Below are 11,975 nucleotides of genomic sequence, written 5' to 3' on the forward strand. Positions count from 1 at the left end.
CCCAGACACACATGTATTTTTTTTACTTTTTTGCTTTTACTTAATTTTTGAAAACTAGGCTATTGTATTAAAACAGTTTAATTTGAAGAGCCTCCAGCATTTTGTTGAAATTATAATCAACTTAATTCTTGTTTATCGTAATCCACAACACGTGTCTCAAAGGACATCTGCTTTTGGGATACTTTGAAATCCGCCAGCACCAGTTTAAGTCTTGCTGCATCGTCCTCGAAGCGTGTCGGAGTGCTCGTTTTAATTGGAAGTTCCAAGTTCGGATTCACTGAGTAACCGTCACTTGCTGTATATTTCCAATTGGCGGCAAGGTGTTCATTCCAGCAGGCGGGTAAAGAGAGCCGTGAATATCCGCTGGACTCAGTGACCCGGGTACTGGTAGCGGGCTGACAGATCCCGGGTCACTGTGCACGGAGCCACCACTTCCGTCGGACTGACCCATCTTCTTTTTGATTAATTTCCGCTCCTTGGCTCTGCGATTTTGAAACCATATCTTCACCTACAGAGGAATAAAAAATAGTCAAACACACGAAACATTGCTTGTGGGACACTTTTATTATGATGTTTCGTTACAGTAGGCCTATCCCCAACTCAATTTCAGTTACGTAATCTGTCTGAATTTGAAGTAAAATGTTATTATTGAAAAGATAACAGTGCACATTATTCGAAAATTAAACACCTATTTAAAGATCCCACGATGTCATGACATTTAATTTTCATAATTCCTGTGTGGGATACTTTATTACCAATAGACTTAACGTTTGTAGCTATTGTGCGGTAGGTCTGTGTGAACGTCATAGCAACCTAAGTATTATTCAAAGACATCTGGATAGATGGAGTCAACTGGCACAAGATGCTTAATCTTCCGTAAAAAATGTTAACATTGTGTTAACAGTGTGACTCCGTGTGTATTCTTCAGACGCCTACCTACAATTATCATTCATTTTAAACTGATTTAAACGAGAAAGTTGCATCATAACTAAAAAACAGGGATAATTCAAATCCCCTTCTCTGTGATTTACCTGTCGCTCCGATAGGCCGAGGTTCACCGCCAATTCAGACTTTCGTCTGATTGTGATGTAGCGATTGTAATGAAACTCTTTCTCCAGTTCCAGTCTTTGGTGATCGGTGTACACCACTCTGTACTTCTCCTTCGTCCTCGTTTTACCTTTTAAGAAACAGAAGATTCATACCATGTCCATTAATACTGAATGACAAATAATGGTTATTAGGCTACCTTTAATTATGAATAACTATAACATGAGCAATATACAACTATTTTAAAAAGAAACATTTTATAGATGAAACGACCAAATACAGGCAAATTAAAAATTCAATTAAAACTTTAAGCGTTTAACCTGTGTACTGTCAAGAAATTAACCAACTTTACTTCGAGTTTACAAGTCTACATCAGTCCAATTTCCGTGCTTAAAACATAGCCTATAGAAAATAACCAACATTGTTTCTTCAGCGCAGTCCTCTTAAAAATATAAGTGCTTGTGTAAGTGTAATGTAAGTGTTATTTATTTATTTATTTATTTATACAAAATGTCAGTTCTACAGTTTACCTTTATATCAAATAGAGATCGCTTGTGCGCCCAAAATGACTGACGCTTTACTAGAATGTTTTAATGGAAAACGTTTTTAATTCATCTTACTGTTATAAAAGGTTGCAGTACGTTGTGGTTCTAAATTAAGACTATTTTACTTTGTGATCAGATATGCAAATTGAGGCTCTCTTGTTCTTTGATGTGACTTTTTGAACAAACTGCAGAACAAAGAGTCTCCAAGATATTACCTAAACTCCATTGATGTGTTAAGGGCCAACACACGACACACAAAAGAGTTACAAGGCAGTGCCATCACAGAAACTTTTTCTGGCCTCGATCAGGACAGTCTTGTTTGATTTACAAACCATAAACAAAAGTCGGCACCCTTTCATGTTAGACAAAACTGAAATCACAATAGTACTTTAACTTGATATTTATGACTGAAAATTGAAACCTTCTGCAATTTTTTCATTTAGGTTTTAGGCTGAAGACAGCTTAAAATCAACTTTGAGAATCAACGGAGAAAATATTTTAATTTTGCATGTCTTAATATCGAAATCACTGTACTCTCTCCAAAACAATTCAGTTAACAACTGTAAAGTGTGTAATATGTGGGCAAATTTAAATTAATTAGGCCTATATTTGTTTTTATAAGTTAAATCGATGCTTTTTGGACCATAATCCAATCTTAGTTTTTTTCTGTAAATTATTTAAATTAGTGTCTCAATGTGACAATGTGCAGGGACCAGAGGTCTTTATTTGCTGTGAAAATCATCGCCCTTTCCGGCAATATAACTCCTGAAGAATGGGAACCGCGGAAGACACGTTGGTGCATATCAAAGAAAAAAGCGGGTGTTGAAAGGGGCCGCCGCCTGAATATGACAGATAACCCTCAAAACCTGAGACAATGCGGCCCAGGAAAAAGTAGACCTCACATCTAGTTTACGGGAGTGGAAAAAATTAGCATTACAAGTGCGCATGGCGCCTTTCCCCGACACATTTCAGTTCTCATGTCACTTCGACACACTTGTCAAAAGTAACGCGCAGTCATGTACTCGTCAAATTTAAATGCAAAACCATTTTGACAATTTCACTGATTTTTCTGAGTACTGAAAATAAGCCATAACACCAACGCCCGTGTAAGCAGAAAACATTCCCAGACTCATTCTTCTCTTTTCATGTATGGCAAAGCCCTTAACATTTCTTTGCCAATTTTCTATTTTTTCCTAATGAACAAACGAGAAGTATAGAATATTTTAAAGGGGATTTTCTTTTGGAGCGGATAGAAGGATAGCCACCAATCGACACGACATGAAGTGTGCATAATAATACATAATAAGTAGTAATACATAAAGGTGTAATTACTCTGAAAAAAAAAGTCCTTTTAAGAACATATTAGGGCAACAAAACCTATTTACAGTACAGCAGTACGGATTTACGCAAGCAAGAATCTTGAAATACATTCTTCTTATAATGAAAATTGGGGTTTTTTGGGGTAAACATCAGATTACATTTCAGTTATAGGCCTATATTCTGCACACTTCAAATTTTTAAAAATGACCTGCCTCACTTCGTTTAAAAAACTGGACCTGCACAAAGTGTTATTTCAACAGCTAAGCGATTTGTATATACGCTTGGTGACTGGTATCAACTGCTCCACACATTTATTTGTAAGAATTTAAAAGATTTACAACCTCGTTTTCAACTCAGCTAATTAGTTTTCGTAGCATACCATTCGTACCCTGGATATTTTATTTAACACATGATGAGCATGAATTTGCTGGATTTTTTCACTTCCACTCAATGCCATCAGCCTTTGGACTTCTTAACAAGTTTCTTTAACTATGACACTTACAAAATTAGAATTTTAATCTAACTGTTCTCACAGTTTACTAGAGAACCGTCACGTGCAATTATGTTCTTGAATTTATAAACGAGAAATTAATTTCCTCCTCTTGCATGGAGAAAAGTCTTTACGGATTATCGCGTGGTCTCTAATGACTTTGAGTGAGTGCTTGGCCATAATGAGAAACAATCCTCGAAACTGTACATTCTTTCCAATTATTCCATTAATAAGATTTCTCCTCATCTTGTCTACTCACCTGTGGAAGACGACTGGACTGTTTTATTCATCCACTGGTAAGAATTGCGTCTTTCTCTGTCAGGGGAAACCTGGGCCACACTAACATTCTCTGGAGGTGGTTGCAATACTGCCGGTGCCTGGGGTGCATGCATAGGGTTATAGTCAGGGGAGCAGTAGGAAACTTGCCCGGGCGACGAGTTGCTCATAGACGTAGATATAGTGTTCGGAGGTCCGAGTCCATACGCGCTCCAGTCTTCCCTGGGTGCTCCGTAAGGAGAGCCCCAGGCCCCCGAAGACTGCGCGTGAGTATCCATGTTGGGCACATGATGGTATCCGGTAAAATCGGAGTACTGTGGAGTTGAGACAAAGTTCTGCGGTGGTAGGTTAATGCTGGAGCGTCTCACGGGCCCTTGGTGGTACATGCTTCCTTCTTTATCCAAAATATATCCCACATACATGATTCACAAATGAAATACTAAATCTTAATTAAGGCGACATAATAGCCCCAAAATTGGCCGGTTGCAAATCTCCTTCAGGACTAGTTTGACCCCTTCGCTATTTTTCTGTTGTATAGTCCAATGCAGCTCTCCTGGGTGGTGGACGTGCGATGTACTCCCCGACGTGTTTCAGTCGCACATGATTAAGCTCTGTTGACAAGGTGCTGCTCGCAAAGGTATACCAAGGTCTGCCCTGACGTCAGACAGCTACTCAAACCCTTACGATTTGCATTCGAATGACTACCCTGCAAACCCCGCCAAACCCACCCCTCGGCTTCCACTGGCGCTCTCTTTACGCATCACCTTTAAGTGTCCAGAACCTAACAAACACGAATCCGTCTTTCACCATCTTAAAGTGTATGCTGTGCAGTGCATGGAATTATATTGAAGTGATGGTATTTGTTTATCATATATGAAAAAATAATACAAAACTACATGCGCTCTCCGTTTCATAAATTTCACATTTTAGCAAGATTATATTTTATGAAGTTACAAGTAAATGTCATTCGATTAATAGGCAATACATTGAAAATATAGAATAGGAAATTATATAATGTGTATTAACTCCAATTGATTATTTATGTATATTAATGAAAAATAATGGTAAAGACGTAACAACAATAATATATTCGGTCAAAACTTGCATTTAAAACGTACAATGTCTTTGGAGCTTTGGATGTGTAGGAACTACCACTTCTGTTGAATGGAAGCTGTTAATATGGGAACATGACATTTCCACGCTCTCAGGCCACGGTTGACGCCTGGAAAGCGCGCGCCTATTTGTTAAAATATGCTCTTGCAAAAGAGGTGCAAAGTATGATGAGACTCCTCTTGTTGCAAGGCGAACTTTTCACATTCACCTAAGTTCACACTTCCACGGTCTCAGGTCGCACTTCACAGCCAATTCCGGTCCGTGGTTTCCTAAAAATACGCACTCCATGACAATGCGTCGTGCGTGCCACCGTATATTAGTAAGAATGAACAAGGTCTTATTCTCACTTCAAAGATCGCGTAGTCCAGTCCACTCAGTGTAAATCTATCAATCTCTGCCTTTTAGCGAACTCGCAAAATGGTTAAAGTTTTAAGCGGGTTTTATGAGGGGTGGTTTCAAGGGCCACCCGACGTAAATGGCCTTTAAAATCACACCTTAAACCCCACTGTCGCACAAGTTTGTTATTATAAATTACAAGCTTCTGGCTTTAAATCAACAAAGATGTTTTACCTTTATTATATATTTGTCGCGTGTTGGCTGCCAACACACACATTACTGTAGAGTGTGAATGGGATTTTGTAAGTGAGATGTTTAAAACGTGCGTTTAACATATATGACTTCCCAAATGATCCGATTAGCTTCTATAGCAATGTACCCCTGGCACTGGGCCAGAAACCACACAGACAGGCTCAGACAGGCACTTATCCCACAACAGTTTCTGAAATGGAGTTGAGTTCTTCACGTCATCATTCAGTCAATAAACCATTGTATTATTTCCAGTGTAATACTAAATGCAATGGGCATGATAGGAATAATTTAGTTTTCATAAGGCCTGGTGAATTGAAACAACTAAGAGCCGACATCTACACAGCCAAGACCCTTTAATTACCATTTTACACGTACAATGTCCATAAAACTGGGATCAGTAAAGATCAGTACAGATCAACGTTAACTTTAACAGCATTTATGCTTTCCATACCCTTTTTTGGCAGAATAATTTTTATATACTGTATTTTATTCTATTTTAACACAATTAAAACGATTCATGAATAAAACTTCAATTATTGTTCAAATGGCACCATGTTAACACATTTACCAATAGCTCTTGTTCAAAGTAACCAATAAACCGTTTATAAACGAGACATTTGCCACAAAACACTTTTTTGTTAATTATATAAACTAATTACACCTTAAGGCAGACGATAATCGTCATAAGAGGTAAACAACATTGTTGGCAATATGCATTACCTACTTAAACTAAAGATTGTAGGCCCGGCTATGGGTGGAATATCTATTTTATCGGAATCTGCAGTTAATTGTTGGTCAGTCGAGTTCATCCGCTTGTCAAAGGATCCACCCGAACGTCATCCCGCAACACTAGTAAACCATACATTTCAGTGGATGGAGGATTTGTTGGACAGAATTTTGAACAGGGGGTTCACCCTAGCAATTACAAGTCATGCTCAAACTCACAGAAGCATCAGACTCGTCACTGACCGCATTTGTCACGCCATAGTCATGCTTAACAACATGAGCACAATTATATTGATGCTGCAGAGAAAGAATTCATTTTTTCGTGTCAATAATACCATCTTAGCCGAATAAGTATACACCTGTGACTAATGGCATCGGTTTTAGGCTCGCTGTCCCTGACACATGGCGAATGGACAAAAAGGTATTGTTTCTTTAGTAACCGGATTTTAGTCAGTTTCGGTCCATACGAATACAACTATTGAATGTTTTGTGTCAGCATTCTAAGGGCCTTAAAGGTATTGCATTACAGTTTACAAGATTTGTAAGTAATCATTTTCAGTGAGTTAATAGCTTAGATTTTATTCCTGTTTTAATATTATTTTGCTATGCCATGCGGTCTGATTGCTCTTTACATATTTATTGTAAGTTTGTCTCAATAAGCGTTCTGTTGAAAGTTCGAAATTTCAATCAGCACTAGGCTACATGCCTATGTCAACATTTAATGTGACGTGCATTATTATATTTTTTGTCTGGCCGGTTGAGCTTGTATATAATAATGACGAATAAAAATATTCAGTTACTTTTGTTAATCTAACATGACAGTTGCTTTGGAGAAATCATTACTGTAAATTGCACGGAGTTTGCCAATGACTTCACTGTTTGCGTCCAGGCGAGAAAGAGGCTGCTCTATACGCCATCTGATGCCCTCTGGTGGTCAATTCTGGTCAATCAAGATTATAAAATAACTGTGGCTCTGGCGCCCTCTAGTGGGAACAGTAGGAATCAGCTTTACAGTTAACGTCTCTCAAGACAAGATGATTAGCCAGACCTGTGTACTTGTTATTGACATTGTACGCTTGTTTGAGTAACACACTTCTCAACGCTTACTACAGTTACAAATTTACAATGAGCCCAGTTATTTTGCACGGGTTAACGCCAGTTTGAGATGTTTCAGCGCCTGCAGCTACCAAAACGTAAAGATTCAGTAATTAACTAACGTTGACATGGTTGTTCCTCAAGAGGGCAGTGTCTACCCAAGATAAAACTATACATGTTTCTATATTGAAAGAATTTAATCTGAAAGCCCCACGTTAAGTGGCCCTTGTGCCTGTGTGTTTACTATATATCTCCTTTAGTACAGTGTAATTACTGTTTGTTGGATTTACAACACTTAACCCTGTTTGCGGCTTGTGTAATTTCATTTGTGTCATAGCCAAAATGTGATTCCACCGAGTAATACCTACGCAGTAGTCTAAACATACTGGTATTAGGGTCATGTAATGTGGGACCTTTTAAATGAAATATAAATACAATTAGCATATAAAAACATAAGATATGAAGGTGAATCTCCTATGTTGCTACCCAGCTACTACTTTTGGAATTCATTTCCCAAGCCATCCAAAAGCTATTTTGCTTGGATGATGTCAATACCTGCTTACTGTCGCTGACAGCTGCCATGAATATGGCTGAGAAACAGCAAACAGCTTTGCCGTTTTGACTCACTTTGAAAGCAGAGAAAACTCATCTCCGAAGGGCGTTTCACAGCCTCGTGAAACCTATTCTGTATACAGACTTTACAAAATTTGATCGGCTCATCCTTTTCTTGAAGCAGCACTTCTTACTTTGCGTGACCTGTGAGTGAATCTGACCAATATTATAAATGGGACTCTGTTTTGTGTTTTGAAATCAGGGAGTGGAACTGTGTGTCATGACTCAGCAACAATTCCCTGCTCTTGTTTGCAGTGGTTGCTGCTAAATTATGGATTAAGTAGATAATATTGACAATAAGTAAGCAAATAATGATTGGATAGATTTTTAATATGTATTTTTAGTTTGCCTTTTGTGCCTTACGCCTTCTATCTCCTAATTTTATGGCTGCCTCGCTGCTTTTTCCTATGTTTTCACAGGAAACAGCTAAGTTTTAATGATATGTCACTTAATGAGAAATCACCTTTCAATAAGCTGTTGATAGACCCAGACTTCTCAGAAAACCCAACACTAAGGTGGCAGTTTGATATCCTCTCACAGCTTGTAAGATGCTCAAAAGAGCAAATATTTTCACACCTGACACACTAAATGTGCTAAGGTGATAACCAAAGGTACCTTTTTAATATGCACAATCTTAGATGTTTGTGCATCCAAGCAACATTGCAAAACCCATAGAAAACTCACAAGGGTAAGTAAATGATCAAACAGGCAGATATTATGTGTTACTACACATTTTTACAAATGAACTGACAAAAAGCACTGAATGTAACGTGTTTTCCCGTGGAAATCGAAAAAAACAGGCAATCCTGAGCTAATTGGGAAAAGCTGGAAATCTGTTCGCTGACCCTAGGAAAAAATGTGGTCCAGAGACTTCAGGAAAACAGTGAAATTGTAACAAACAGTAGAATGGAATGAAATATTTGTTAACTCATAGCATGAGTTCAAAGTGGGTGGAACTATGGCTGTGGTGGGCTCAGGTGGGCTAAGAATGGGGCCCTCCACCCAACAGCGGGTAGGGCAAGGATGTCATGGGTTTTCCACTGCAGTGATGGTCCAGGCATCTTGTACATTGAAGCAGGGTAAGTGCTAAATAGCATGGGGCTAAATCAGTGTGAACAGCATGACTGCATATACAAGATATTAGATATTATATGCATTACACAACTTCTGTGCTATGTAGAGCAGAGCTTGGTGAACTACAGTTCAACTGACATTCACACGTGGCATCCAGCATTACTTGCAGTGAAATGTAGTTCTTCATGTGACCTGCAGAAAATTAGTTCCTGATGAACGTTTGTGTTTTAAATGGTGTCTGCATTAACAATACAGCTGTAAGTTTCTGAACACTGCCAAAAATGTTTGTATATTTAAAATGCAGAGGTCCCTGAAGGTACCACTTGTGAGGCAGATGATGAAAGTATTTAACTAGCACATTGAAAAGCCCGCAGACACTCAGCATGCAAGTACAGGGGGGTTGACCCCCTGTCCTGTCCCGGTGAAAGTTAGGAAGTTCACTGCTCTGTGATGATCTAAGAAAAGGGCCATTCAGCTTTTTTGGACTTGGACAGCGGTGTTCCTCATGGCTTTCGGATATTATTATCTGAAGCACTGCAGCAGAGCTTTCCTCTGTTTTGCAATTTTAGTAAAATTTTAATCAATTAGAATCAACAACTTAATAATGTTTTATAAGTCATTTATTAGAAAGGTGCACTTATTTTGATATCATGTTATATGGGGTGGCCTGCAAATTCAAGGCCCCTGCTACCTTGGAGGTCTGGGAAATTTTTCAAGATGTCAAGGTTTTCCTGCCACCATCACAGAGATGAGAGAGTGGCACACTGCCAAACTCACAATAGTTTCAGCTTTGGTGTTTTTTCTGCATTTGTTGAAATATTTCTCAACCAACAGCTGATTGGTATGTGGAGCAAGAGGGCACTGATTTCCCCATTCAAATAAAACTGGCTTTGTAGTTACAGAAACCTGTGGATCTCTGGCAAGCAATGTCAATCTGTTCGATCAACAGCGCAACAGAAATGACTTCTCGACCATGGGCGCCATCTAGTGGTGAATGAGGAAGCTGGTGCGTTGTAAATCTGGTGTCATGAATTAGTGCCGTGTCGCTAATTTCAATGTCAAATTCAAAAATTTTTCAAAAGAAAAAAATTGTGCTATGATATTACTCTAGTCATGACTCTAGTCCAGGGAACTATTAACGTGACTGCACCAGCAGTTAGCGCCCAAATAGCATGATGAAGATGGAGAAAGGATGGTTACATAACCAGAGAGATGTTTCGAATAGAGCGCAGAGCAAGGCCTCCCAGCAGGAGAAGTGGTCACATGACCTTGCTCCTATATTTTTAGAGATGTGTTTGTTTTGTACAGACCGCAGAGCTGATGGAGCTGGCAATTGCTTTCAATTAGCTGTGCGGATGTGACTTCTTCACATGCTTTCTCAAGTTCAAACAGGATGCCGGGTGCGCGAGCCAGGTTAAAAAAGTATGCTCTATTTTTTTTCCAAGAGGATAACAGGAAGGGGTGTTTGCTGGTGTGTAGGAACAAAGTTTTTTTTTCTATTCCTTTTCTCTGCGTGCCGTCCAAAGACTTGAGGGCAGTGAACGTTTCTTACAGAGCCAGGAGGTGTCTCTTTTGAACTGAGATGAGACGGCTTTTCAAAGATGATGTGTGGTAATGTGACTCCTCTCATGCTGAAATGTGGAGCACAAGACAGACATAAATAGCTGCGTTTACTTTAGAACTTCATCCACCTAAACTATAAACACGGGATGTTATTTATAAAATTCATTTGACATTTAGAAACTTTATGCGGGTACTGATCACGGTTTTTATTACTCTAAACCCAGACAAACACTTGTTGAAATGCACTTGGTTATATCCTAGAGGGAACATGCTATCAACACCACTGTCTCTTAGGGGTTAGTTTAAAGAGATGATTTCATTCTCGACCTGTAAAACCCAAACCATCTGTGGTTTATCCGGATGACACATGTCCAACGCATTACTGGAAAACACAGATTTCACCCTTGTGGCTAAGATGAACCATGTTTATGGTTGTGGTCTTTGCTAATTTGTCATAATACCAAAAATATGGGTTCATTTTCAGACTTGACATTTTGATTTTTTTCCCCACCAGCCCCCTCATAATGCTAAGCCTTGCACATAGGAATAAGTAAAGGATACTGTTTGACTGGTGGAAGTGAACATCACTTATTCTGACATCATTTCATGTGCCATTTCCAAAATTCCCAGTGTGGGAAGCCCATTCATGCATGTGTGCAATTCAGCTGTTTCACTGTGATGTGTATCTGATCAGTGTCTCTGATATTGGAAACAGCAGCTTTGAGTTGTAGTGGTGAGGACCAGAGCTTGTAACTCAAACGTAGCTGGTTCTGATACTGTGTGGGGCACTGCTGATGTACCCTTTTGTGAAGGTCTTACCCAAAATTGCCTCAATAAGTACCTAAAAATAATATATTGACAATATAGAGACAGTATATTGCTGAAATAATGGACTATGCAAATTATTGCCATTTTGTTATATTACAATATATTTCTGCTTTGCATGAACATATTTTAAATGTATTGTAATATATTATTGGAATTATTTCCCTACAACTTATTTCTCAATATATTACAATTTATTTCATTTCCATATGGCTATCCAGCTGTACAAATGGATAATTTAGCAGATTTGATATGAATCTATCTATATGAGTTTGTCTAGTGACAACAGATTTATGCTGATTGATAACATGTGCTGTTATTTTTCTGACGTGTCTGGCAAGACTTTCACATCCTCAAAGTCCCCATTGACATTTGAAGAGTGATTTTCAACAACACACACATTCTTTTTGGTTATCAAGCTTGATGTGAACTCGGTTTGCAATTTTGGCATGGTCGTTTCAAGACCAGACCATTGACTTTTAGTGTTTTTTATTAATGCTTTTCTTAGAAGTCCAGAATAAGTTTAGAATATGTTTACCACTTGTTATTTGTAAGCCATCTCCACTGACAGTTTAGACAGGGCTCTTGTAATCATTCCCACAACTCGACATGATTCACACTGTCTGAAAGCAGTGTTAGTGTGAAACTGTTCACCTCTCAAGCACTGGTGACGGGAGTGCATTCACAAATACAGTGTATGT

General features: G+C 38.7%; 1 protein-coding gene across 1 annotated transcript; it reads right to left on the reverse strand.

Moving 5' to 3' along the window:
• Window positions 1–274: 274 nt before the first annotated feature.
• Window positions 275–4,100, reverse strand: cdx4 (caudal type homeobox 4). Its single transcript, XM_036549109.1, has 3 exons — window positions 3,662–4,100; window positions 1,032–1,177; window positions 275–508 (listed from the first exon to the last, which is right to left on the reverse strand). Exons 1-3 carry the CDS (start codon window positions 4,098–4,100, stop codon window positions 275–277), a joined length of 819 nt encoding a protein of 272 aa, XP_036405002.1.
• Between the last annotated feature and the right edge of the window lie 7,875 nt (window positions 4,101–11,975).

The sequence above is a fragment of the Megalops cyprinoides genome, chromosome 16 (genome assembly GCF_013368585.1).
Source record: "Megalops cyprinoides isolate fMegCyp1 chromosome 16, fMegCyp1.pri, whole genome shotgun sequence".
NCBI lineage: Eukaryota > Metazoa > Chordata > Actinopteri > Elopiformes > Megalopidae > Megalops > Megalops cyprinoides.

Coding starts and splice junctions, on each gene's coding strand:
- cdx4 (XM_036549109.1), bottom strand. CDS start 4,100: ATGTATGTGGGATATATTTTGGATAAAGAAGGAAGCATGTACCACCAA. Junction 1,178..3,661: donor AGTCCAGTCGTCTTCCACAG/GTGAGTAGACAA, acceptor GTTTCTTAAAAG/GTAAAACGAGGACGAAGGAG. Junction 509..1,031: donor TCGGCCTATCGGAGCGACAG/GTAAATCACAGA, acceptor ATTCCTCTGTAG/GTGAAGATATGGTTTCAAAA.